Raw genomic sequence first — 23,223 nt, 5'->3', positions numbered from 1 at the left:
TTTGGGTTCCTCGCTTTTTTGGAACTGCAGGAGTCGATTTCGTTTCGTACTTTGAATGGGAATAAATCAAGAAGGGGTTGATGGATCGTCTAATAGTATATTTATTGGTATAGTTGAGGAAAGTTGATAAATTCCATTCATGCCATTATAGGACTCATAAACATGAGACATGTAACTAATATGATGTAACTGAGAAAGAGAAGGAATATCAATAGATAGCAGTTATGCAAATGATCACCTAATTTGGATGATTAATCACAAAATATTATAACTCCATAATGGCAAATGATGGGGATTTCATTCTTGCAGCATTCAAAGTTAAGTAGATGTGGACATAATAAGACATAAATCATGCAAATGAGGACCTCATCTACAGGATTTATGACAAAATACTACAAAAGCCTTCTTTTCCAAGATAAGACTTACATACTTTGAACAACTTGTTTTATTTGGGTAGAGAAGATGATCAACTGACATTATTCATGCGAATGAGGTCCTTATTTGCATAATGACTGGAAAACAATTACAATATGCTTCCCGATAAGGCTAACATCAGTCGACGAAGGAATAAGGGTCGCTGAACTCTAGTTTTAACTGATTTAGATAGTTACACTAACATTACTGTTGAGTCAAATAAGTTTGCATTACTTGAATTTCACAGCATGGTGAAAATCAAGAATTTGCATTGTCTTTGAAATATATTGTACATGTAGTTGAAAGAACACTGTGACAGTGGGTACAAAACATATGTTTGCAAATGCAAAAACACTGAAACCTTCTGAATATACACTAACAGGGTTATTTAAGGCAATTATTCTAATCTTGGTCTTTATGAGGCACTTGCACCTTTTGTTGAAAGTGCATAAAAGCATGGAAAATCCTGTTTCTGCCAAAATGCTCCATACTAAAAGCAGTTACTCTTCATGATATAAGAAAGTCATCTTGATAGAAATATATTTAGGGCAGGTTTTAAAGTTAAATGTCAGCCAACATCTGTGAGCATATGTCATGCACGACTAAATATCCATCAATATTGAGACCTGTAGCACATTATTGGTACAAATTTTTCATATTTGAAAGTATGCAGCGAAAACGTTTGCACATGTTTTATACGTTTGCACCTCAAAGGTGTCTTTTTTTTAATAGAAATTTCATTGCAGACAAAGTCTTAGCAGCTTGCATTGAAATGCCTCAAATTTGGACTTAAACCACAGTAAATCATTGAAAAGGCCTACATCTTGGCAGATACAAACACTGACAACCAATTTGCTTAAATTCAATAGCTTTAAGGAATTGTTTTCTTATGCAAATTCTGTTGTATGGGCAATTAACTTCAAGGCATGTTGTGCTAAACAGTTTCTCTAACAGGGTCTCTAACAAGTTCTCTCAACAGCAGACTAACAGGTGCCTTTATGTTCAACGGCTTCAATACCATAATTACATGAAATTTATCAACTTCTGCAAATCTAAGATGGCAAAAAAAAAACACAGAAATCTCCTGCTGAAGACGGCGTGAACAGCAGTAAAATTCACAAATGCAAGTACAGAACCACTTTTGTCTCCTATCACAATAAACCCCGGTGCGATACCATCCCTGTTTGCCGCCTCACCTCACCTGACACAAGCAAGATGGCCGACAAAGGAGAGGGCGTGTACATCCCACACGATCATATCAGGGAAAACTCCCACGTCTCCTCCATCGAGCAGTACCAAAAGATGTACAAGGAATCCGTGGAAAACCCCGAAGCGTTCTGGGGCAAAATCGCCCAAGATTTCTATTGGAAAAGCCAGTGTAGCGGCAAGTTTTGGGAGTACAATTACGATGTCCGTCAGGGTGAAATTTTCATAAAATGGATGGCGGGAGCCACGACCAATGTTTGTTACAACTGCTTGGACCACAACATTGAGAAGGGTTTAGGGGACAGCGTGGCGTTTTACTGGTAAGTTATGCTAGATATGAATCCTACAAGATCTTTAAGACATTCCTTTTTATAATTAAGTAAACAAAGTTCATTTTGTTTGATCTAAACGCCTTCGGCAACAGAATTCAATACAGTGTTATCTTACCATCAAAGAAGATGGCACTACAACAATAACAAAGGACTAGCTTGTCCGCAGCAGCTTGTGCCCTAGAAAAATTATGGATTTTACGATATAAGTTGTATGGGGACGTATACAAATATTGTATTATTGACATGTATACAAATCTGTACCATTCATAACTTATAGGTTTAAGAATTAAATCAACTTCAAAATTATTACACACACTCTGTAACACCAAGGTAACACATGTTAAAGCTTGAGTACAATTTGCAGAAAGTGTTTACAAATGGCAGAGGTAAAATAACTGACAACTAGCAAAATTGCAGATAGCAAAAAAAAACTTTATTTAACCTAGCTACTTGATACAAGGCAACACAATTAGCTTGACATTCCAGCTATAATTTCTTCCTGTGGTCCTATTATTAATAATTTTGTCACTTTTTGGACACCGATGGCTATGCCAAAAGCACAGTAGCCATGTGACTATTATAAATGTGCACAACAAGTTGACCCTTTGTCCTTGTATCCAGCCTGTGAAGGTCCCAGTGTGTCATGAAGTGGTGCGTGGCAGCTGTCTAGTATTATTGGCTCATCTCCAAGCAGATGTAGGGTAGGCTTTCCAGACAACTTTGTTTTAGTGGTCCACGAGTTCTCCCAACAACAAGGGGGAAGAAAATGCGGTTGGGTCCACTGAAAAGATGTGCAAAAACTGAGCCAAGGCTATTATAGAGATTGCCCTACAGTAAGAAAACAAAGAAATTCGACACTCTTTTTTGCAGAGGATGCCTTGTTTCCCTGGTACAGACGAAGCCACTTAATTGCACCTCGGATAAACGCACCTTCGGTTTAATTGCACCGAATCCCAATATCCAAAACCGGTTCCCATTCACTGCATTGTTAGTGACTCCGCATATCTGCACCGCGCATGGTCACCAATGCCGGATAACTGCACCAATTTCTTTCAAAAATCCTCGACAAGTTAACTGAAAAGGTGCGCTTAAATCGACAAACGCGGTACAAATGAGCCGATACCCGCCGGTGTAAAGGTGCAATACCGCCAATATGTTTAAAACTGTGTTGAGTATTAACAAAAGAAGGCGGTCTCCATTGACAGTTGCGTTGATGGGAATCGTATGGGAGGTCCCGGGCGGGTCATCCGTAATCAGTAACCAGGTTTTAGTTTCAATTCCTAGTTTCATGACGGTACATGATTTACGTAAATCGACAACTGCACTCTACGTAATGTAACACAGAAACTGTTATCCCATGACTGGTATGACGATGTTTCAGAACTTGCCTCCCCTGTAACATTACGTGTGCTGTAATGCGGTAGATCGCATGGAAAAATGAAAGAATGCAAAATCAAAACAGGTTCGTAGTCATTTCTTTATTTTCAGCAAAGGGTCAATAAATAAAGTTAATAACTGAATAATTTCGTCTGTTTTCTTTATGCTAATGTTTCTGACTAACAATACACCCCCTCGCCCATGGTGGTGCGGTCCAGCTGGGCATTTCGCATAATTGCACCAGCCGGATAATTGCACCAAAAACGCTGACAAATGGGTGGTGCAGTTAAGCGGATTCTACTGTATTACATACACATGTACATCACATGCCCCCCCCCCCCCACACACACACACCGACACACACACACACACTGCCAGACTGTTGTTTTTTCCTCATACCAAGGAGGTTTAATCAGGGAAGTGTCTCTGGGCTCTCTCCTCCTGATTAAACCTCCTTGCTCATACCAGACATTAGGACAGTACTGTAATTCCTGTTTCTTTCAGTTTCACTGTAACTTCATGTTTCCACGATCACCTCTGTACCGTGAACTTATCATCACCGTGACAAAAACCTGTTGTTATTATGTATGATTCCTTCACACATCCGTTCTGTAAATCGATTTCTGCCATCATGAACTTAAGTTAAAGTTCAGTGAAAATGTCCATTTTTCTTACACCTTGAAATTTTGCTACCGTGAAGATAAAGTGAATATCAGTATTTGAATTGGTTGACATGTTCATCCACAGAGCCCATTGGGGAACTTAAAACCCCCCTCTTCCCAATTTTAAGACGACCTGTCAATAAGTATAAATCCTAGCTAAAAGCCTGACTGGGCCAGACCTTACATCTGCTTGGAGATTCTGGAATGAACTAAGCTTGCAGCTGTCTCTAACTAGCGTTCTATTTACTGAGGTCAGCTGATGTTAAACCCATTCAGTGACAAGGCCACTAGAATGCCTTCAATGACTGGACAATCAAACTGGTTCGGTTCAACCTTGGTTAAACATTGAAGGGCCTGCTTTGACAGATTCGTACAAATGAACGCAGGCTGTGTATATGCTCAACCGTTCTGATGTTTTTTTAAAGAGAATGGAATGAAATGAAATATGGTAACCTCAAAAATATTTTTCACATCATAAAAATACTACACAGTTTTTGAGGTTCCTAAAATCTGAAAGTTACTAGGCTCCACAGGGCTATAGACATTGAAAACAAGCCCCAATTTTTTCTTCCTAATGGTTGATACTGTAGTCTAAATCAATATGATACATCATGATCAGATACAACTACAAGCGTGTAACTGCGTGTTACTAATTTTCATAATTATGCTTTCTTCATTTTGTTTTTAACTCTAGGGAGGGCAACTACCCAGGAGATGCTAGTCAAATCACTTACAGCGAGTTGCTGAAAGAAGTTTGCAAGTGTGCAAATGTCCTCATCAACAAAGGTACAAAACCAGATAAAACATACCTTTCACAAAGTTTCAGTTTTTTAAGTTCTTTTAGATATGTTTTTATGAATATATTCAGGGACTGACATCAATGGTTGTTTATAAAAGAGTTTCTCTTCTGTTCTTTTGATTTATCAGAATCAAACTTATGATAATTTTTTTTACAGCAGTGTGTTGTGTTGAAATGAATGGTTCTAATTTAATTTGTTGATAAATTTTGTCTCTGTTGTTAACAGGAGTGAAGAAGGGTGACCGTGTGGCCATCTACATGCCCATGATTGTGGAGCTTGTGGTGGCCATGTTGGCCTGCGCCAGGATCGGAGCTGTCCACTCTATTGTGGTAGGTATCCAATGATTAAAGTATCCCAGACGTCTTGATAAGACGCATAGGGGTGGCGCCCATCTCCATTTTTGTAGCCCTTGGGCCACACATTTGTGCAAGTCACTACAGCGGGGGCCTAGTCCATTTGTAATGATGTGTGTTTAACTACCATACTCTTTTTGCAAATGCTGAGTGCTTATGCAGAGAAAGCAGTATGTACCATTTTTAAAGTCTTTGGTATGGCCCGGCCAGGGATTGAACTCACAACCTTCAGTGTGCAAGGCGAACACTCTATCCACTAGACTATTGCACTGGTAATGATCCAATGATGAGAGAGAAAAAAAAATATTTTACCATATCTTTCATTCTGTATATATGCAGTTGTAAGAAAAGAAGAAGAAAAACAGATTTTGCCTCTGTTTAAGGAAGACAACATTCTTGCCGTATCTATGGAGGAAGAACATGGCAAAGTACAGTGAAACCTGTACAAAAGGACCACCTGGCCAATGTGACCACATTTTAATGATCCCTTCAAGTTAGATAATTTTTCCCATTGACACAACAAGCATTAAGAGTCCTGTCTATGATGATCACCTGTTTACATAGACCAGATTTTGTTGGTCCCTGAAATTGGCCTGAATGGTATTCTTGGGCAGTTTTGGCTGTATACTAGTTACAATCACTACAGGCTATGGCTGACACGTACTTAGTTATACTTAGATAACTGCTTCTGTTTTTTTCTAGTTTGGAGGATTCTCTGCAGACTCACTAGCTGGCAGAATCTTGGACTCCAAAAGCTCTGTTCTTATCACTGCAGGTATGTGGCAACACACAAATGTGTAAGTTGTCCTGACATAACCATTAATGGTGCTAGGATGTTGTTACATTGTAATTATGATGATATTTATACTTATAGGAGGGAACTTCAGAAATGATATATACTGCATGTGGTTTGCTGTTACGTTTTTAGTTTTACACTATGTGTATTGTTATAACTAATCAAACTGGATACATAATGATCAGAAAACTTGATTTTGGTCAATCATATCTCCCTAAATACTTTATGATTATCGATTGCACTGTCTTATACATAAGATATTTATATCATTGGAAATCTTATTTACTGTCCTTAACAATGATATTTTGTTTGTTAATCATGAATTCATGGGTTTAGCACCCGGGCTACTTTTGTAAGTAGGTTATGAGAAAAAAAGTTCAGAATTATCCCTCAATCACGTGTCCATTGTTTTTTAAAAGATTAGTATTATGTGTTAAGTCTTGCATATTTTCCTTTATAATACCTCATACTATACAATTCATGAAGTAATGACTGATCACATACAAGTTTCCGAATTGACCTTTTTTTGTGGATTGTTGATATACGACAATAGATTGACCAGTGACACAGACAGAATCTGAATCTGATGTTGACTCCACAGACGGAGTGTACCGAGGTGAGAAGTTGTTGAACTTAAAGGACATCTCAGACACGGCGATCCAGGAGTGTCTGGACGCGGGGTTCACGGTGAACTCGTGTATCGTGGTCAGGCATCTCGGAGAGAAGAGGGAGCCTGGCGCAGGGGGAGACATGGAACACCATCCTCCAAAAAGACCCTGCATCAAGCTCCAGGTACCGAAAACCACCTTCCAAGAAATCTTATTCATCCACAGCCAAAAGTACTGTAAATGTTGGAAATTTTGCGGCGGTTTAATGTTAGCGGGTAGCGGTTTTCATGGTGACCTCTAAACTGCATAATCATGACACTTCAGAATTGTTTCAACAGTAGTTAGAACACAACAGAAACAGACTTTCCCTCCTGCCATGAAATTAACTTTTGTGAAAATAATTGAATCATTCTACAGTACCCACCCGCAATTTTTTAATTGTTTAGATAGTAGCATACAATTTTGCAGGGTAAAAGATTTCAAACTTGTTATTAATCTCAAGTAAGCTTATAAAAAATGTATTTAAATTGTGTTGCTGAAAGGCAGAAACAATAGCTTCTATATTTACAGCAAGTTTCTCCAAACTTCAATTAAAATTGCTGACAAATTGTGATATTGCAGGTGCTGGAAAAATCATATTTCAGCCCTGTCATCTGAAACAGGTCTTTTTCTTTTATTAATCAAAAATTTCTACTGTAACAGTAAAATTAAGTAAATCAGTGTAAAGATAAAACTAGATGACAGTTTCAAACAGTTTGTACTATTCAAAATTTCAAATTGTTCATGAAACCATCGTCAAGTGTTAATGTATGACTCTAATTGGCAGACCAACTGGCACAACGACCGTGACTGTTGGTGGCATGACCTGATGGCGGACGCCAGCGACCAGTTTGAACCAGTCTGGCTGGATGCTGAGGATCCGCTCTTCATGCTCTATACCAGGTATGTCAATTATTCAACCTTCCTTTAGTGTGGACGTGTTGAAAAGATGATTACATTACTCCTTTATACATGGGCCTGTAGCATTACATAACGGCTCGAAATTCATTTTTGGAAATGGGTACACTGGTGCACTCAACAAATAAATTACGTGTACAGAAGGAATTTTGGGTACACCACATAAGATAAAGTTGAATGTCGGTAAAACATAATTACAAAGTCCTGTGTCAGGATTTGAACCAGGGTCTCCCAGTTACCAACAAATTGGAACCAGGAGCTCAACTGTGAGACTGTCACCAGTTGAGCTACAGGGACATCCCAGAGTCTATAGATACTAGTAGTCAAAGCCAATGTCCCCCTAACTTTGTGTTGGAGGAATTCTTTTCATCTCATCTATTCCAGTGGGTCCACAGGCAAACCCAAAGGTGTTCTCCACACTCAGGCTGGTTACATGCTCTATGCAGCAACCACCACTAAATATGTCTTCGACTACAAGCCAGGGGAAATCTACTGGTGTACTGCCGACATCGGCTGGATAACCGGCCACTCCTACATCACCTATGGACCAATGCTGAACGGAGCTACAAGTGTCATAGTAAGTAACAGAGGAACTGGTTCGTTCGTTCAGACCCTTGTAGAGCCTTGTGGCACATCGGGCAGCAAGTTTCCTTACTGTTTGAGAAACGGTATCCTTTTACAGGGAAGGCTTGCTAGCCCTTTCCCTTTAACATGCTAAGGTTGATTGTTTGTGCTCTCAAGGAGTCTTACCAGATAGTTAGATAGTTCTGCTATTTCGTTGATTTCCTTTAACTTTCTCTTCAAGAAGTGGTAATTGTTATGTCCAAGGTTTCCTTTTATCTCATAAGAAACATTAAACAAGAATGTGGATCTCTTTTTGTCTTTCTGGTCACCACTATAAGTAGACAAACATGCTTAATAGAGTTCTAGGCTAACTTGTCATAGATTAAGTAGAGACATTTTGGTTTCATGACCTAACAAATTTACATACACAAAAAACGTTCTTTGACCTCAAATTTAATTTCAATGAGGCCTGATTTGATTGTCTGAAACATTATCAACTTGAAGTTCTAGTTCAATATTTCAGTATCCAAGTTGTACTTAATAATGATTATGTTTACTGACAGTTTGAAGGAATGCCCTTATGGCCAGATGCTGGAAGGATGTGGGAGATTGTGGACAAGTACAAGGTCTCCAAATTCTACACAGCACCTACGGCCATCCGTACACTCATGAAGTTTGGAGAGGACTACGTCAAGAAGTAAGTTGGATGAAAATCTCTGGTTAGCAAAGCCCCCATTTTCCAAAAAATTAATAAACGTACCGTCCAAAATAATAACGTATCGGGTGGATTTTGAGGTTGTACCGGTATATTTATTTGGGAGATGAGAGTAGTCCAATGGTTAGTGACCCACCAGAGTTTGGAGTTCGCATCCTTGCTGTATGTTGTCGCTCACCCCACATGCACGCTACAGGAAAGGGTCACAGTCCTCAAGCCAAGCCATAGTCACTGTTCATTGTACTTGTCAAAAAGACACAATGCTCCTGTAAATTCTGTACAAGCGTCTGCCTTCTCTGTCACGACCAGTGGATGATTAGCTCGTCAATGAGCTAGACCTGATTGAGTTCACTTTCCTTTTGATGCCCATTACATTGCATCTGAAAAATATTCTGCACCAGAAATAAATGATGAAGAAATTTAGAGGGCCATGCATTTAAACAGGAATAGGTGCTAGACTGATTAGCAGGGAAGCAATTGGAGGAGCAAACTGAAGCTAGAATAACATGGATACCAGGCTAAATCCATACATCCTCCTATGAATGTATGTGTGTATGTTTAGGTCGTTTTTTCCCATTAACAATAACAGAGAATTAGCTCACTTCCTGACCTCACAAGCTGTGTGCGATTGATAAGATCAGTAAAGTCAGTTTGATTCCGTTCAAAAATGGTCTGTTGATATTTTTTTCGATATTTTTTAATCTTTGCCCTATAGAACCTACATGTAATTGTATCCTACATTTTTAGGCACTCTAGAAAAAGCCTGAAGGTTCTAGGCACAGTTGGTGAGCCCATCAACCCAGAGGCCTGGCTCTGGTACTACAACGTCATCGGGGACAAGAGATGTTCCATTGTGGACACATACTGGCAGACGGAGACTGTGAGTTCACACATTTTCATATCATTATGAGAAAGTTCTTATAAATGGATGATACAGTTCTTACATACAACCTAAAGTATGCCAATATTTTGATAGTCCTTGTGTTACCTAATCCTCAAGGCTATAATGACTGGTACTGGTAGTACTACTTCCCACTGCTAGGTGTCGCTGCAGACTGCAGTCCCAAACATGGCTAAGTTTCTATCCCCCCTCATGACTGGAGTAGAATTTCTGATCCATACAGCTTCCTTTAATAATCCAACACATGCATTTGTTGTCCTCTCTGTCTATGATCTTGGCCCCTCCCAGTCTTTTGCACAGTTGTTTATTGTAATTATGTAGTAGATACTTTTGGTTGTGCAGAAAAAAAAACATGGTATTATCCATTTATTTACCAACCTGCTGAAACTGATAATGAGTTGTCATGACTAGACCAAAGTAGTGCAAATAAGATATTTGCAATCAATCAACTTGAATTTGAATATCATATATTGCACTAGTGTTCCAGGTTAGACTGTCTTGCAGTGATACTTTGAATTCCACCAAAACTTAGTGATAATTTGTTTTTATTTCTTATTCAGGGTGGACATGTTCTGACACCTTTACCTGGTGCCACTCCAGCCAAGCCTGGCTCTGCAGTAAGTGATTGTATTGACAACACTTGATGGGCTTTTCCCTTCCATTACTGTAAAGGATCAAATATCTGCAGGGGTTTTATGCTTGTGGTTTTCTCTGTGAGAGGTCACCGTGAACGTAGAACTTTCCTTCTAACAGCAAAATTTGATCCCTGCAAACGTCAGGTGATTTACAATTAGGGTAGACTCAGCTGAAAGGAGAAAAACCTATGGCCATGTACTAACTTTGTTAACATTTACAGATACTAAAGATTTTGCACATATTAAAACATGCAAGATATGTAAAAAAAACTGTTGACGATGTTTGCTTTCAGTTGGACATTAAGTTGAACAAATGTCTCTTCTTCATGTATTAGTTAGTTAAAATCCTCCCACACCATTATTGATGTATAGGGCGGTGCCCATCTCCGTTTCATAGCCCTGGGCCACACTGTGGTGCAATCACTGTAGCAGGGGGCTAGTCCACTGGCAGTGAAGTGTGTTTAACTTCCATACTGTTTCACAAGTATGTACCATTTTTATAAAGTCTTTGGTATGACTCAATGCGCCTCTTGTCCAGAAGTGTCCTAAGCCGGGGCTTGAACCCGGGCCTTCTGGTCCAAGTAATTTGAACCAGATGTGGTGAGAGACAAAGGCGCAGGCCACTACACCACAGGACACCCCATGTATTAACGTTACGATTTGTTTTTGACCTACAGACTCTCCCCTTCTTTGGTCAAGTCCCAGCTGTTGTGAATGAGAATGGTGAGGAACTGGACGGACCATGTGAAGGGTATCTGGTAAGAGTTGTTTGTTTGTCTGTTTGTTTGTTCTGTTGACAAATACATAGTTACCAGCATACAAAAAGAATGATGACTTCTGTTCAGCTGGTCCATTGCTAGATGATGGACTATCTAAGTAAAAATTAAAGATATGACAGCCTTCTTTATACCATTCTGTCCTAACCTTCAAGCACATGTGAAGTTGGAATATTGTACAGTCACCTTTTTTTTTTAAAGAATTGCCCCTCCCAATGGCCAGTATCTACAGATGTTTAGAGGTCTATCAGAAACAATGGCCAGTCAGGAAACTTTCGATTTTCTAACTGCTTGGGAATTTCTACTGCCAAATCTGCTTGGAGATTAGGCCAATATGGAACTAAGAAGGCTTTCATAGTTTTAATTTGCCACTGAGTCCAGCAATGTACTTCTAGTGTCTCAAGTATCTGCCAAGAAGTTTAATTTACATTGTATAGTTAGAAAACATATGAAATCTAGATGTGTGTGTTTGAAATGTTGTGAGTAATGTTTGTTTGTCGGACGTTGTCAGGTTCTGAAGCAGCCGTGGCCGGGACAGATGAGGACGGTATACGGCGACCACCAGCGCTTTGAACGCACATACTTCCAGAAGTTCCCAGGGTACTACTGCACCGGTGACGGTAAGTCTTCTGTAAGATAGCTTTATCTTGAAATGGGCATTAACTGGAAATGCAGAAATGTTCGCTGTGGTTTTATGTTCGCGGTTTTCGCAGCGACCGTTTCACCGCGAACTTTCAAGTGGCTTTTTTCAAATAATCCCTGAAAAATAATCTGGTAGATGGAAGAGAACAGAGTATTGTTAGGAGCATATTGTAATGCTGTGCCGGGCAACATTTGGTTTGATCTAATTTGCATATCAGCTTATCCAATAGCTGCTTCTTTCAGGGTGTACGAGGGACAAGGATGGCTACTATTGGATCACAGGGAGGACTGACGACATGATGAACGTGTCCGGCCATCTCCTCAGCACCGCAGAAGTGGAGTCCGCTCTGATCGAACACTCGGCAGTAGCGGAGGCTGCCGTTGTCTCGTACCCTCATTCCATCAAGGGAGAGTGTGTGTACTGCTTCGTCACTCTCAAAGAGGTATGGTTAACATAGCTTAACCACTGGTAGTGGATGAATAAAAAGACTCTCAAGACACCCAAGTGTTTTATTTCTCTAACATTTTGGTGAATATCTATCACCTTCCTCAGGGCAATTCTGGCTGGTTTACTATGCGCTGCAGCCACACATGTAGGTCTCGTCAATTATCAATTCGGTTCCGAAAAGTAGCAACATTTACATGTAAAGCTGCAATGCAAAGTGAACCAGTCAGAATTGCCCTGAGGAAGGTGACTAATGGTCACTGGAACATTGGTTGAATAAAACACTTTGTTATGAGTTATTTTATTCAGTGACATACCAACCTGATGAAACTATAATTCATGGGAGTACTGCTAGTGAACCTTGACAACTGATTTTCTAGACCTTAGGTCATTGTTTTGTGAGTTGTGTTGGAGTATCTTTGTGTTATTTTCGGAATATAGCTTATGCCTCAGTCACATTTTCAAACTGATGGCCATAGACATTGGGTAGTTTACTCATCTTTTTTTTTCACCTTTTGGAGACATTACTCAACTGCTGGTTTGGAAATGTGACTGAGGCATAAGGTTTGACTTGACTTGTGACTCTTAACAACATTTTTTTCTCCTCATCTGAAATCTCAAGTTGATAATATTTATTTTTCCAGGGAAAGCTGTTCAATGATGCGCTTGTTGGAGAACTAAAGGGCAAAGGTAAGAGATGTGTAGCCTATTTCATTGCTGCAGTTGATTAAGGTGGTCCCTTTGTTTGTATGATAATATTTGTCATCATATGAGTTGATTTTGTGCCAGTTGAAAGAGTCGATTTTGTGCCAGTATCTGTTTTGTGCCAGTATCTGTATTAACTTTTGAGTTATTGATTGATTGATTGATGTATTCTTTCCTATCCTCCACAGTACGCCAGAAGATCGGGCCGATAGCCGTCCCGGAATACATCCAGAACGCCCCCGGGCTTCCGAAGACACGCTCGGGCAAGATCATGCGGCGCGTACTGAGGAAGATCGCCAGGAATCAGAAGGACCTGGGGGACGTCAGCACCATGGCAGACTCCTCTGTGGTGGAGGTGCTGTTTCAGAACAGGCCAAAAAATGTACAGGGATGGGTGGAGTAGTGGCAATCGTCTCATTGGCAAAGATGACGACAAGAATATCACGGTCATGCAACTTGATGAAGATGTGCATTCCAATAGACCAGTTCACAGATCCCTTCCCATACTGGGAAAAAACACAGAGCTCTGGGTAAAGCAGGCTGCCAACAAAATCATTACCATGACAATGGATGCTTTCCGGAAAAGGTGGGCATGGCTAGGTGGGGTGGGCTCCCTCATCAGGCTACCCTTTCTGGGCCCCAAGGCTATGCATGGGGGCCTGCTTAGATACCCCATCCCACATAGCCTAGCTCACAATTTCCAGAAATCTAATAAGAACGGACCAGGCACAGTACTCGTTGCCATGAAAATGTGTTGTTTGGACCCTGTGTTACCCAGTCTGAGAGTTCAGGGATATGTGAAGAAGTCCATGTAGATGATAATAGTGATTCATGTCCAAGTGTGTGTTTGTGATGGCAACACATACATGGTCAGGAGGTGGTCTGCCTCCTGACGAAAAGTCTTTCACTGTGATTATATCCACACCTCTTCAAGTGCTGGATATCATAGATACATTATATGAACAGGCAACAGTTGATGGTCTGAAGGGCTTCTAACAATGCCCTGTTTCTGTCTGCTGATTGGTCAGTTCAAATCCAAAAGCTAACTGCAGTTACTTTGTCCTATTACTTGAATGGTTAAAGAAATTCTTTTAACTCACACCCACAGAAAGGGAAAGCAGCTGTTCTTTTTTCTCAGTACATGTAGTTTAAAAAAGAATTGTAATTATCATGGTTTTTGTTATTTGCTAGTTTAAGTATCAGTGGAATCTTCAAATTAACTTAACACATAAGCTTTACACTTGAATTTCGTTAGAAAACGAAAACGAAATTTCAAGAGGTCTGCCACTAGTCTGATAAATAATATGTTTGAAAGAAGATCAAAACTTTCAAGTGGGGAGGGGGGCAATTTAAGTCATTTTAGAGAGACACAAATTGCATAGTGGCATCGCAGACATACCTTTTTAAAGCTTATGAGGTCATAACTATTATACATTGGGACCAGTCTTGTTGATGAAATGTTTTACCTCATCTATGTGATCCTCAACCTTCTTCCATGTAGAAATATCTCATAAAAAGTGTGGAAATGTTTCATTACATTATTTGTAGACTGTAGGTCCTATAGTAGAGTGTGTAAATTGGTGACTGAAAATTTACGCCAAAATCTTAGTGAGATGTAGTGTCAAGCATTATGCATTTTATGGACATGACATTAATTTATATATGAGGGAAATGCTTGTATTGATAAGTAAGTTGATTAAGTATAGGGTAATTAGTTTGAATAGATAGAGAAATTTTTGTTTTTTTGTAGTATAGTATGAAGAGCAGCCCAAGCTGAAATTTAAGATTCTTTTCATTTTTGTGTTCAACATTATATTTGAGTGCATAGATTTTAGATGTTGAATAATCCAGGGAACGTGGCTGATATGAATACTACTTAATAAGCCATTCCACAGTTCAATGTCCACATTTACAGGTGTCAAAGTTTAAGTCACTTGGCCGTTCTTTGTGTACATGCTAGGGGCTTTAAACTTTGACCTTAGATCACAATGAAGCACATAGCAAATGTGCACTTGGAACTGTGAGGTAGCCTATAGGCAGGAACTAGTCCAGAAAAAGGGACCATCATGTCAAAAACTTGGGCATATGTGGATATACTTTATCACTGGATGAAACAAGCCAGTCATAGTGTGTAGGACAGCACAACTGCTATATGAGACCCAACTAAACCTTCACTCTGAGTGACCTTGCATTTGTATGACCCATGACTTGATTTGTATAGCCTCTGATTTTATGTATTGAATATGATCCATGATCATGTTAAAGTATGATTTGAAAGACAACACAACACATAAAGCTTACAGAATAGAATTCTTTATCAGTGTAATTTGTTAGAATTATAGAGGTTTTTGGTCACTCAATGGTCAAAATTCACCACCTCAATGCAAAGAGGGAGGTATTATCAGAGTTAATACTGCTGTAGGAAAGACTTAATTTTGTCTGTTATGGTCAGGGTAAGTGCAAACTTGATGAATGTAAGTAACGGAGACACTTCCATTGTGTCTGATTGGTAAGACAAAAATTGGGAGGGAAATGTTGATTTCACATTTTAACTAAAGACTACAATAACTGTGTATTGGTGACATGGATGATAACACAGTAGCCTTGCACTCCTTTTGATATAGACACACCGGATGTTCATCTGTTCAAAATTAAGTCAAGACTAGTTGGAAGGAGTTTAGATAAAGCCACACAGTCAAGATAACATTGGCAGCTGTATATTTTACGCTTACGCCATAGACCTTTGGTGACTGAGAGTTGGAAGCTGGCCATATGATATGAAGAAGGTGAAATAAAGTTCTATGTGGAGATAATTGTTATAATTGAAATCACGCCTTTCTCACACTAGCACCACTTTCTGATGCTGCTTCACCCCCTCAACTTTCTTCCCAATTGCCTTTTTTTTTTAATCAATTCATCAGAGCCTGATGTTGCCATCGATTTATGAAGAAAGGCGGCTCAATTCATTTCAATATGCTATAACTGTTACTGCCATATTAGTAGGATCAATATCCGAAGTTTTGCTCTGAAAGACGTTTCAATTTTTTAATCAAATACTTCACACATTGTGGCCCTATCAACTACAACAAAAACAAGAAAATTTGCCAACATGATCTTTTGACAAACGTATGATTATATTATAACAAATGAAGCCAGTACGGCGCTATCAAGTACAAAAAGGGTCACTTCGAAAGTTTATTTATCAAGTTTGTCTATATTTGAATTCTCACTGAAATACGTACCCTACAGGGTGGCGCTTCAGTACCACCATGGTTATTGCTCAAATTAGACGTTGAAGTACCGTCACTGGGCGGCGCTTTGATACCGTCATGTTTCCTGCGTGAATTAGACCTTGTCTGACAGGATACGGTTATTCGTCACTGAGCGGCGCTTGGTTATGGCAAGGAGGTTATATAACCTCCTTGGTTATGGCTCAAATTTGACTGGAGTACCGTCGCCCATCGCTGGGCGGTGCTTCAGCACCGTCATGGTCATTGCTCAACTTAGACTGTCTGACTGGAGTACCGTCGCTCGTCACTGGGCGGAGCTTCAGTACCCTCATGTTCATTGCACAAATCAGTCTTTACTTGGCTGAAGCAACGCAAATCACACGACTACCTCTATGAGGAGATACTGTCCTTGGTACTGAAAACCTACTCCAATTGTTATTAACAGTCCCTGTCTTCCACATACTATCACTCTCCGAGAGTATTTCCCCCAGTTGTTACAAATGTAAAATTGCCAGCTATACGAGATTTGGTTCAAGGATACCAGCAATTCAGACTCTTACAACTTTGGCAAGTACAATTTGAAAAGTTGAATAAAAAATGCTAACTTGTAGACTGAAGAAAAGTTGTCGGTGTAACGTTACATACAATCCATCTTTCTGCACTTGTGATACATTCTATTGAGATGGCAAAGAGGACATATTGAAAGATAAAATGTACAGTATTTAACACTACTTCACCTGACGTTAGATCCAGGAGTTTTTCTATAAGAATTAATCAAACCAATGTGGCAAAATAGTAAACCATAATTTGTTTCTAGAATATGTCAATGTCATAAATTACCTTTGCCACTCTATGCTATGTGACCCTATATATGTTATATTTGCTCTCTACTCTTGATGTTCGTCCATCGTTGTCGATGAAGACCTTGACTTCAGTCGTCTCTAATCTTACTGATACCACAATTTTACAGATGCTGCATTTAGCAGATATCCTTAAATACCCCATTTTTAAAATTGCCGGATATATGTTACCCTGCAGATTTAGGTGAAATAGTGTTACTTATTCTGTCGTTAATAGGCAGTTTAAGTTCGAGCAATATTCCTACCGTTCAGTCGGAAGCCTGTTGTGATGTTGAGTTCTGTTTCAGCCACCACCTTTTCAACCACTTTGTTCAGAATATCTGTATGTAAAGGATATAAAACGATTGTTGATTGTTGATTCTCCTTCTGTCAAAAACCAAGTAGATGTGGGGTGGTAGCTCTACTAAAAGTATTGCAGAAACTTGTATTTCCCTTACCGTAAAAGCTACGGATGTCATATTTGAGATGTAGGTACCTTTAGGAAAGGCGAATACAGCTGGAAATAAATTATGCCAATGAGGACCTCCTTTCCATATTTCATGCAGAAACTTCATAATTCCCTTACGTTACGTGCTACGGATGTCACATTTGAGGTGTAGGTAATGGGAGGGGAATATCCTGCATTTTCTCGAAAATGTTGCCTTTCTAGTTGGACACTGTTTTTCCCTTTGGACACTATCATTGTCACCGGTTTGTCTCCTTGGAGATCGAGTTGAAACTGATTTGTGCCCACTAGTATGTTCCCACAGTTTTCTTCATACTTATTCATACTTCAAAATAGTAGTGGAGGTGTGGTTATCTGAGCACTTCCCAGTACATACCGGTAACGACGTCGACGTCTCCTACCGAGGACGGGACATCAGTTGAGTACGGCACTGGTGGCTCGTACGACGTCGTTTCTTTTGTTACAAACAAAAAGGTGGTTTGGGTCAACATGAAGTTCCTAGGAGTCGACTCTACCTCGGACATGTTGTAAGTGATTGCATTCGTCATTTCGGATGGTGACGTAAAGCCGGCGGCTCCGTGTATGAGGGAGCTTCAGGCATTGGCCTCAAGCGTCAAACCTCTACACGTAAAAGAACCCAACACACTTATCGAGAGGAGTAGGGGTGACCCGGTGTGCTTGGACAAAAACGCGAGCCGTGGCGAAGCCGCACTTATATTGCACTACCACTAGCTACTTGAAAACGCATTTGGTCTTAAAATAACAATGGAAAATCAGCTGTCAACTGCAACATGCACTGATGCGCTGCCCAGTGACGGGTGACGGTACTTCAGTCAGGCAACCAGTTATTCGAGCAATGACCATGACGGTACTGAAGCGCCACCCAGTGACGGGTGATGGTACTCCAGACAGGTTTATCTGTTTTCTCTTAAATATCTCACTGTTATACATGCCATTCTGCTAGCTCAAAGGCGTTCCCTGACTGGAGTACCATCATTCACAACTGGGTGGCGCTTCGGTACCGTCATTATCGTCGCGTCATTTAGCATTTTCGTGGTTGAGAGAGGTGACCTGTTCTCAGAGCTGTTTGTGTAGTAGCTGGTTATCTCTGGTTCCCACGAGTGACGTGTTTGAATAATGTGCATGCTGGGTATTTATGTTGTGCTGTTGATGCAGATAATCCCACATTTCCCACCACACCCCGACCAATCAAATCACGTGAATCGCATTGAAACTCAGATTCGTATCAGCCATTTCACGACAAATTCCTTTCTAAGTTGCGTTAACGACTAAATCTGACAAAATAAACTAGCCAGTGAGATGCTGGAAGGTGTCAGCTTTCCAGAGATATTGGCAATTTTGGCACTTTGGAAGTAACAGAAAGTGACCGCGATTTAACGTTTACAAAAAAAATAGTTTCTACTACTTTTCTTTAAACGTTAAATCGCGGTCACTTTCTATTACTTCCAAAGTGCCAAAATTGCCAATCTGAAAACATCTCTGGAAAGCTGACACCTTCCAGCATCTCACTGGCTAGTTTATTTTTTCAGATTTAGTCGTTAACGCAACTTAGAAAGGAATTTGTCGAGAAATGGCTGATACGAATCTGAGTTTCAATGCGATTCACGTGATTTGATGGGTCAGGGTGCACCACTGATACCTCATCTGGCACCAGTACTGTATGTATTGTACAGAAGAAGGGTATTAGCACGCCTTAGGAGTAGAGAGAGAGAGACATTTTCATTCACTGTTCAGATCGCAGCCAACCCGGTCTAATTCGGCGTCAAGCGTTGTCGGTAAGTTATATCGACAGAGGCATTGTGTTGTATGAAAAACGCTTCTTTATTTCTGAAAAGTCGGTGAACTATATCGCCTAATTTTTGCATTGTAGTCAAGAAAAATTAGGCCTGTCTTAATAATGATAGTTGTAGCTACGGGAGCGACTGTTTGGTGTAGTATAACCAGCTGCCCCCGCGCCGCGTGCCTGCGAAGCTGGTGTGTTACGCCTATAAACGGCGGTTTTACCGGCTATATAGATACAGGATCATACAGATACAGATACAGACCGAGAGAGCGGAGTAAAGCTATCAAATGATGGCACCCAGGCTAGCTACCAGTACTGTCCTGCTACTGTCCTAAAGTCGGGGGTCGAAGTCCGGGTACATGTAAATGATAACCAATCTGGCAAATTCTTGCAGTGTTTGCTTTTGTTTCAGACACAAAAGTACGGCGTAGTCATTGTCCCAGCAGCTTCCTCCTCACTTCTGCTTCAAACCCTCCCCAACATGAGTTCTGACAAGGTCGCTGTCGTCACCGGAGGTACCCGCGGGATCGGCTACGGGATAGCCCAGGAGCTGGCCAGCGCAGGATATAACCTCATCCTGGGGTACAAGGCGAACCACCAGCGGGCCGAAGGCTCCAAGGCTGAGCTCGAGGAGACCTACAAGGTCCGCGTGTTCCTGGTGGCAGGGGGGACGGAGGAAGAGGCCACGGCGGACGCCTACTTCGCGTGCCTAGATAAGAATTTTGACGGCAAGCTGACGGCGCTGGTCCACAACGCCGGCAGTTACCACGGACCGCTGCCCGCCAAGCCAGATGCTAACGGCAGCTGGTTCGCAGGCTGGGAGGCGTACGAATACTACCAAAACATGTACGCCAAGTGCTTCCTCTGGTTGATGGAAAAGGCCGTGACACGCATGGAAGACGGCCGTGGGCACATCGTCGCCGTGTCGGGAGTCGGCTGCAACAGCAACACGAGCCCCAGCCTCCCTTACTTCACCCCGGGTATGGCCAAGTCCAGCATGGAGTACATGGTGAGGCACTACGCCAAGCAGCTGGCGCCCAGGCGGATCACCTGTAACACCGTCATCCCGGGGATGATCGACACAGAAGCTTGGTCAATTGTCAAGGAGAGGATCGGGAACGACGGGCTGGAGGGCATGGTGAACAGGCTCTGCGGGATGAAGCGCTGGGGCACCCCGAGGGAAGTCGGCGGCGTCGTGGCGTTCCTCTGCTCGGAGAAGGCGTCCTTTATCACCGGCGCGGCCATACCTGTGGATGGAGCGTATCATCTCAAGTAGGGAATGAAAAGAGCAGAGAAACCGCATATAGCCTCTATAGCCCGTAGCTTACACGTAGTCAACTTAACTTAATTTTGCTTTATCTGTTTTGGCTTTATCCGTGTATCATTTGTGTTGAAAATAAACATATTTGTGCCACATCAGTGGGCTGTCGTATATGATGAAAGCTCTAGATCTTGACAATACCAGAAAAGAGACAAGCTAATTACGTAGTAATAGGCAATGAAAAATCATGTAGGCGCGAGGTGAATTACATTGTCCATCGGGGGGAATACTCCAATAAGTGTTAAGTACAGCGTGGGAATAGTACGGGAGGAACGCCCTCTAGTGCTGTTTGCTTACAAAGGGCCAGATTATAACTATATACGCTGAACACGTAATTCCCACACAGCGTCTGGTGAATGTTTGCTCACCATTGCATACCAGAATAACGGACGTTGCATTCGATTTCTGTTTGAACATATCTAACTTAATGTGGAAACTATCAACGGGACATCATCCTTAAATTCGGGAACAAGACATGTCGACATTATAGTCTTACGTTCCGGTTTCGTTCTGGGAACGTGCTGACCAGATACAATCTTTTCAGGTGGCGTGGCATACGTGTTCTTGATGGCAGTTGTTTAAAAAGCGTAGTGATTGTGTCCGACTTCCTTCGACTGGACAATATTGACTGGTTCTGCTCCCAACTGCAAGTGCTAGGTAAAGCAGCAGTGAGAACAATGCGGTCCCAAACGTGACTGAGCTCCCTTCAACACGGAGGGTCTGCAAGTCTTTTTTCGTAAGGTTGCGATCTATTTTAGTTCACCATTAACCGTAACCGCCCCGCTCTTATCCAACATTTATTTAGGATTGAGAGATGACATAAAAATGTGTAATGTCCAAAATATTAGTAATATAGCAGCGATGGTGCTTGACTATTGGTCCTAAGCCAATGACAGTACTTCAGTCGGACAACTAGCCATATATCTGGGATCCGAGACTCGGGAGCTATAATAGGTTTAGATACCAGGCTATTGGACAACTGATTTGAGTAATGCCCATAACGGTACTGAAGCGCCGCCCATTGACGGGTGACAGTACTCCAGGCAAGCAACGTCCAATTTTGGCAATGACCATGACGGTACTGAATCGCCGCTTAGTGACGGATGACAGTACTTCAGCCAGGCTACGTCTAGTTTGAGCAGTGTGGGATGTAAATGTTTATACCAGTGAGAGATTTTTAGTTGATACAAATAAAAGTAGACAAATTTGATACATTAACAAAGATTTAAAAAACGGCTGTACTTACAAACTTGTATATAAGTGATGATCTTTCACTTTTTGGTGATCACTGTGACGGACAAAAAAAGCACACAGCCTGCATTACCATAAAACAACTACAAACTCTACGGCTTATGCCAACTTGTGCAAATATTCGGATTATCAATGTTATGGTCTGTTTAGATTGTATTTAGACTTGATTTATTGTATTTCTAGTCTGTATAACGCAAACTCCAGCTGTCCGGGTGTTTCTGTCCCCTCCCCGCTTGGGCGGCTATGCGGTTACAGGGCGGCGAGCCGTTACAGGAGCTTGATTGAATTCAGGCTATTGTATTTTCGTCCTATAGCTAAAACATTTCCTGACCGTTCTGTCAGTCATGTCAATCTGGCGCTTCCAACATGAAGTTCTCGACCTCACCTGTGCTGCAGTGAGAACAATATCTGATAGAGGTCGCTATGATACTGTTCCTGAACTTGCAATGGGCGTTATGCATGTTAAATGAACTTATGGAATATATTATCTTTAAGGAACAGTCTTAATCAGCCAGTGTATATGATAACAAAAATCATAACATGGGAGTTAGAGAGGACAGTCTTCCATTTGTGGAAGGGAGAGAAAAAAGTAAAACATCGTCTGAAGAAAGTCCTTGCTTCTATTACTCAAAAGAGCTGGACTTATAAAACAACAGTTCGGAGACCTTATATCTCCATGAAATATATATCATGCAAATTAGGCCCTCATTTTCATGATTCATATTCAACCATGTTCACTGTCACATAACTTCCAAATGCCAAAAGTATGAAATTCCAGTTATCTACCAATATGGAATTACAGTATTTTCTCATTGATTATGCAAATTAGATCTTCATTTGCATAACTTTTATTTATCAATATCCCTTTACATATGTTGCATTTCTGAATTGTCGTATCATTGAATGGAGTGAGTTTATAACATTTCTCCATTAGTTATGCAAATTATATTCTGATTTGCATGATTACTAGGGGTGGGTACCGGTACATAAAATTCAGGTCCGGTCCAGGTCCAGGTCCAGAGGGTCAGGTCCAGGTCCGGACCTGTACCTGTACCTGATTATAGTAGCGTCGCAGTACATCATTTTTTGGAGAGCGAGACACACGTAAAAGTCTCCAAACGTCATGTCTGGAACGATATAGTTTCTTAGGTTCGCACTTTGTCTCAAAATTATAATTTTACTCTCCTCGCCGTCTGTTTACTCATCCTTTAAGTGTTTCTAGATATGATTCACAGCTAACGTCTTCGAAAACGACTCGTTAAATCTGCTGTTTTGTATTTCTTATACCAGTTATGTGGCCGCCTGCTGGTAGCCTGGTACTATGAATTTTCTAATCGGTCCATAGGCCGGTCCACTGATTTTTTACGGACCGATTTTTTTGGACCGGTCCATTAAGAAATACCGGTTTTGTACCGGTACACGGT

The 23,223-nt window shown here is 40.9% G+C and overlaps 2 protein-coding genes across 2 annotated transcripts; both read left to right on the top strand.

Moving 5' to 3' along the window:
* The first annotated feature begins 1,597 nt into the window (after window positions 1-1,597).
* Window positions 1,598-15,701, top strand: LOC136428497 (acetyl-coenzyme A synthetase, cytoplasmic-like). The gene is made up of 15 exons (XM_066418059.1): window positions 1,598-1,940; window positions 4,686-4,777; window positions 5,017-5,120; window positions 5,847-5,919; window positions 6,542-6,732; window positions 7,375-7,490; window positions 7,890-8,082; window positions 8,633-8,766; window positions 9,532-9,664; window positions 10,246-10,302; window positions 10,998-11,078; window positions 11,608-11,716; window positions 11,982-12,181; window positions 12,828-12,873; window positions 13,077-15,701. The coding sequence occupies exons 1-15, from the start codon at window positions 1,630-1,632 to the stop codon at window positions 13,289-13,291; spliced, it is 2,055 nt and encodes a 684-aa protein (XP_066274156.1). The 5' UTR covers window positions 1,598-1,629; the 3' UTR covers window positions 13,292-15,701.
* Window positions 15,702-19,106: 3,405 nt separating this feature from the next.
* LOC136428493 (enoyl-[acyl-carrier-protein] reductase [NADPH] FabL-like) lies at window positions 19,107-20,643 on the top strand. Its single transcript, XM_066418047.1, has 2 exons — window positions 19,107-19,219; window positions 19,640-20,643. Exon 2 carries the CDS (start codon window positions 19,709-19,711, stop codon window positions 20,501-20,503), a length of 795 nt encoding a protein of 264 aa, XP_066274144.1. The 5' UTR covers window positions 19,107-19,219; window positions 19,640-19,708; the 3' UTR covers window positions 20,504-20,643.
* Window positions 20,644-23,223: the final 2,580 nt, after the last annotated feature.

The sequence above is a fragment of the Branchiostoma lanceolatum genome, chromosome 2 (assembly GCF_035083965.1).
Source record: "Branchiostoma lanceolatum isolate klBraLanc5 chromosome 2, klBraLanc5.hap2, whole genome shotgun sequence".
In the NCBI taxonomy this organism is placed as follows: Eukaryota; Metazoa; Chordata; class Leptocardii; order Amphioxiformes; family Branchiostomatidae; genus Branchiostoma; species Branchiostoma lanceolatum.
Note: the sequence above shows the minus strand (reverse complement) of the source record. Positions and strands in the feature narration are given on the sequence as shown.

What these genes read in the sequence shown, in the direction of transcription:
- LOC136428497 (XM_066418059.1), top strand. Translation starts at nt 1,630, where the DNA reads ATGGCCGACAAAGGAGAGGGCGTGTACATCCCACACGATCATATCAGG. An exon ending in GACAGCGTGGCGTTTTACTG is followed by an intron (nt 1,941 to 4,685) that starts GTAAGTTATGCT and finishes TTTTAACTCTAG; the next exon opens with GGAGGGCAACTACCCAGGAG. An exon ending in CAGCCAAGCCTGGCTCTGCA is followed by an intron (nt 10,303 to 10,997) that starts GTAAGTGATTGT and finishes TTTGACCTACAG; the next exon opens with ACTCTCCCCTTCTTTGGTCA.
- LOC136428493 (XM_066418047.1), top strand. Translation starts at nt 19,709, where the DNA reads ATGAGTTCTGACAAGGTCGCTGTCGTCACCGGAGGTACCCGCGGGATC.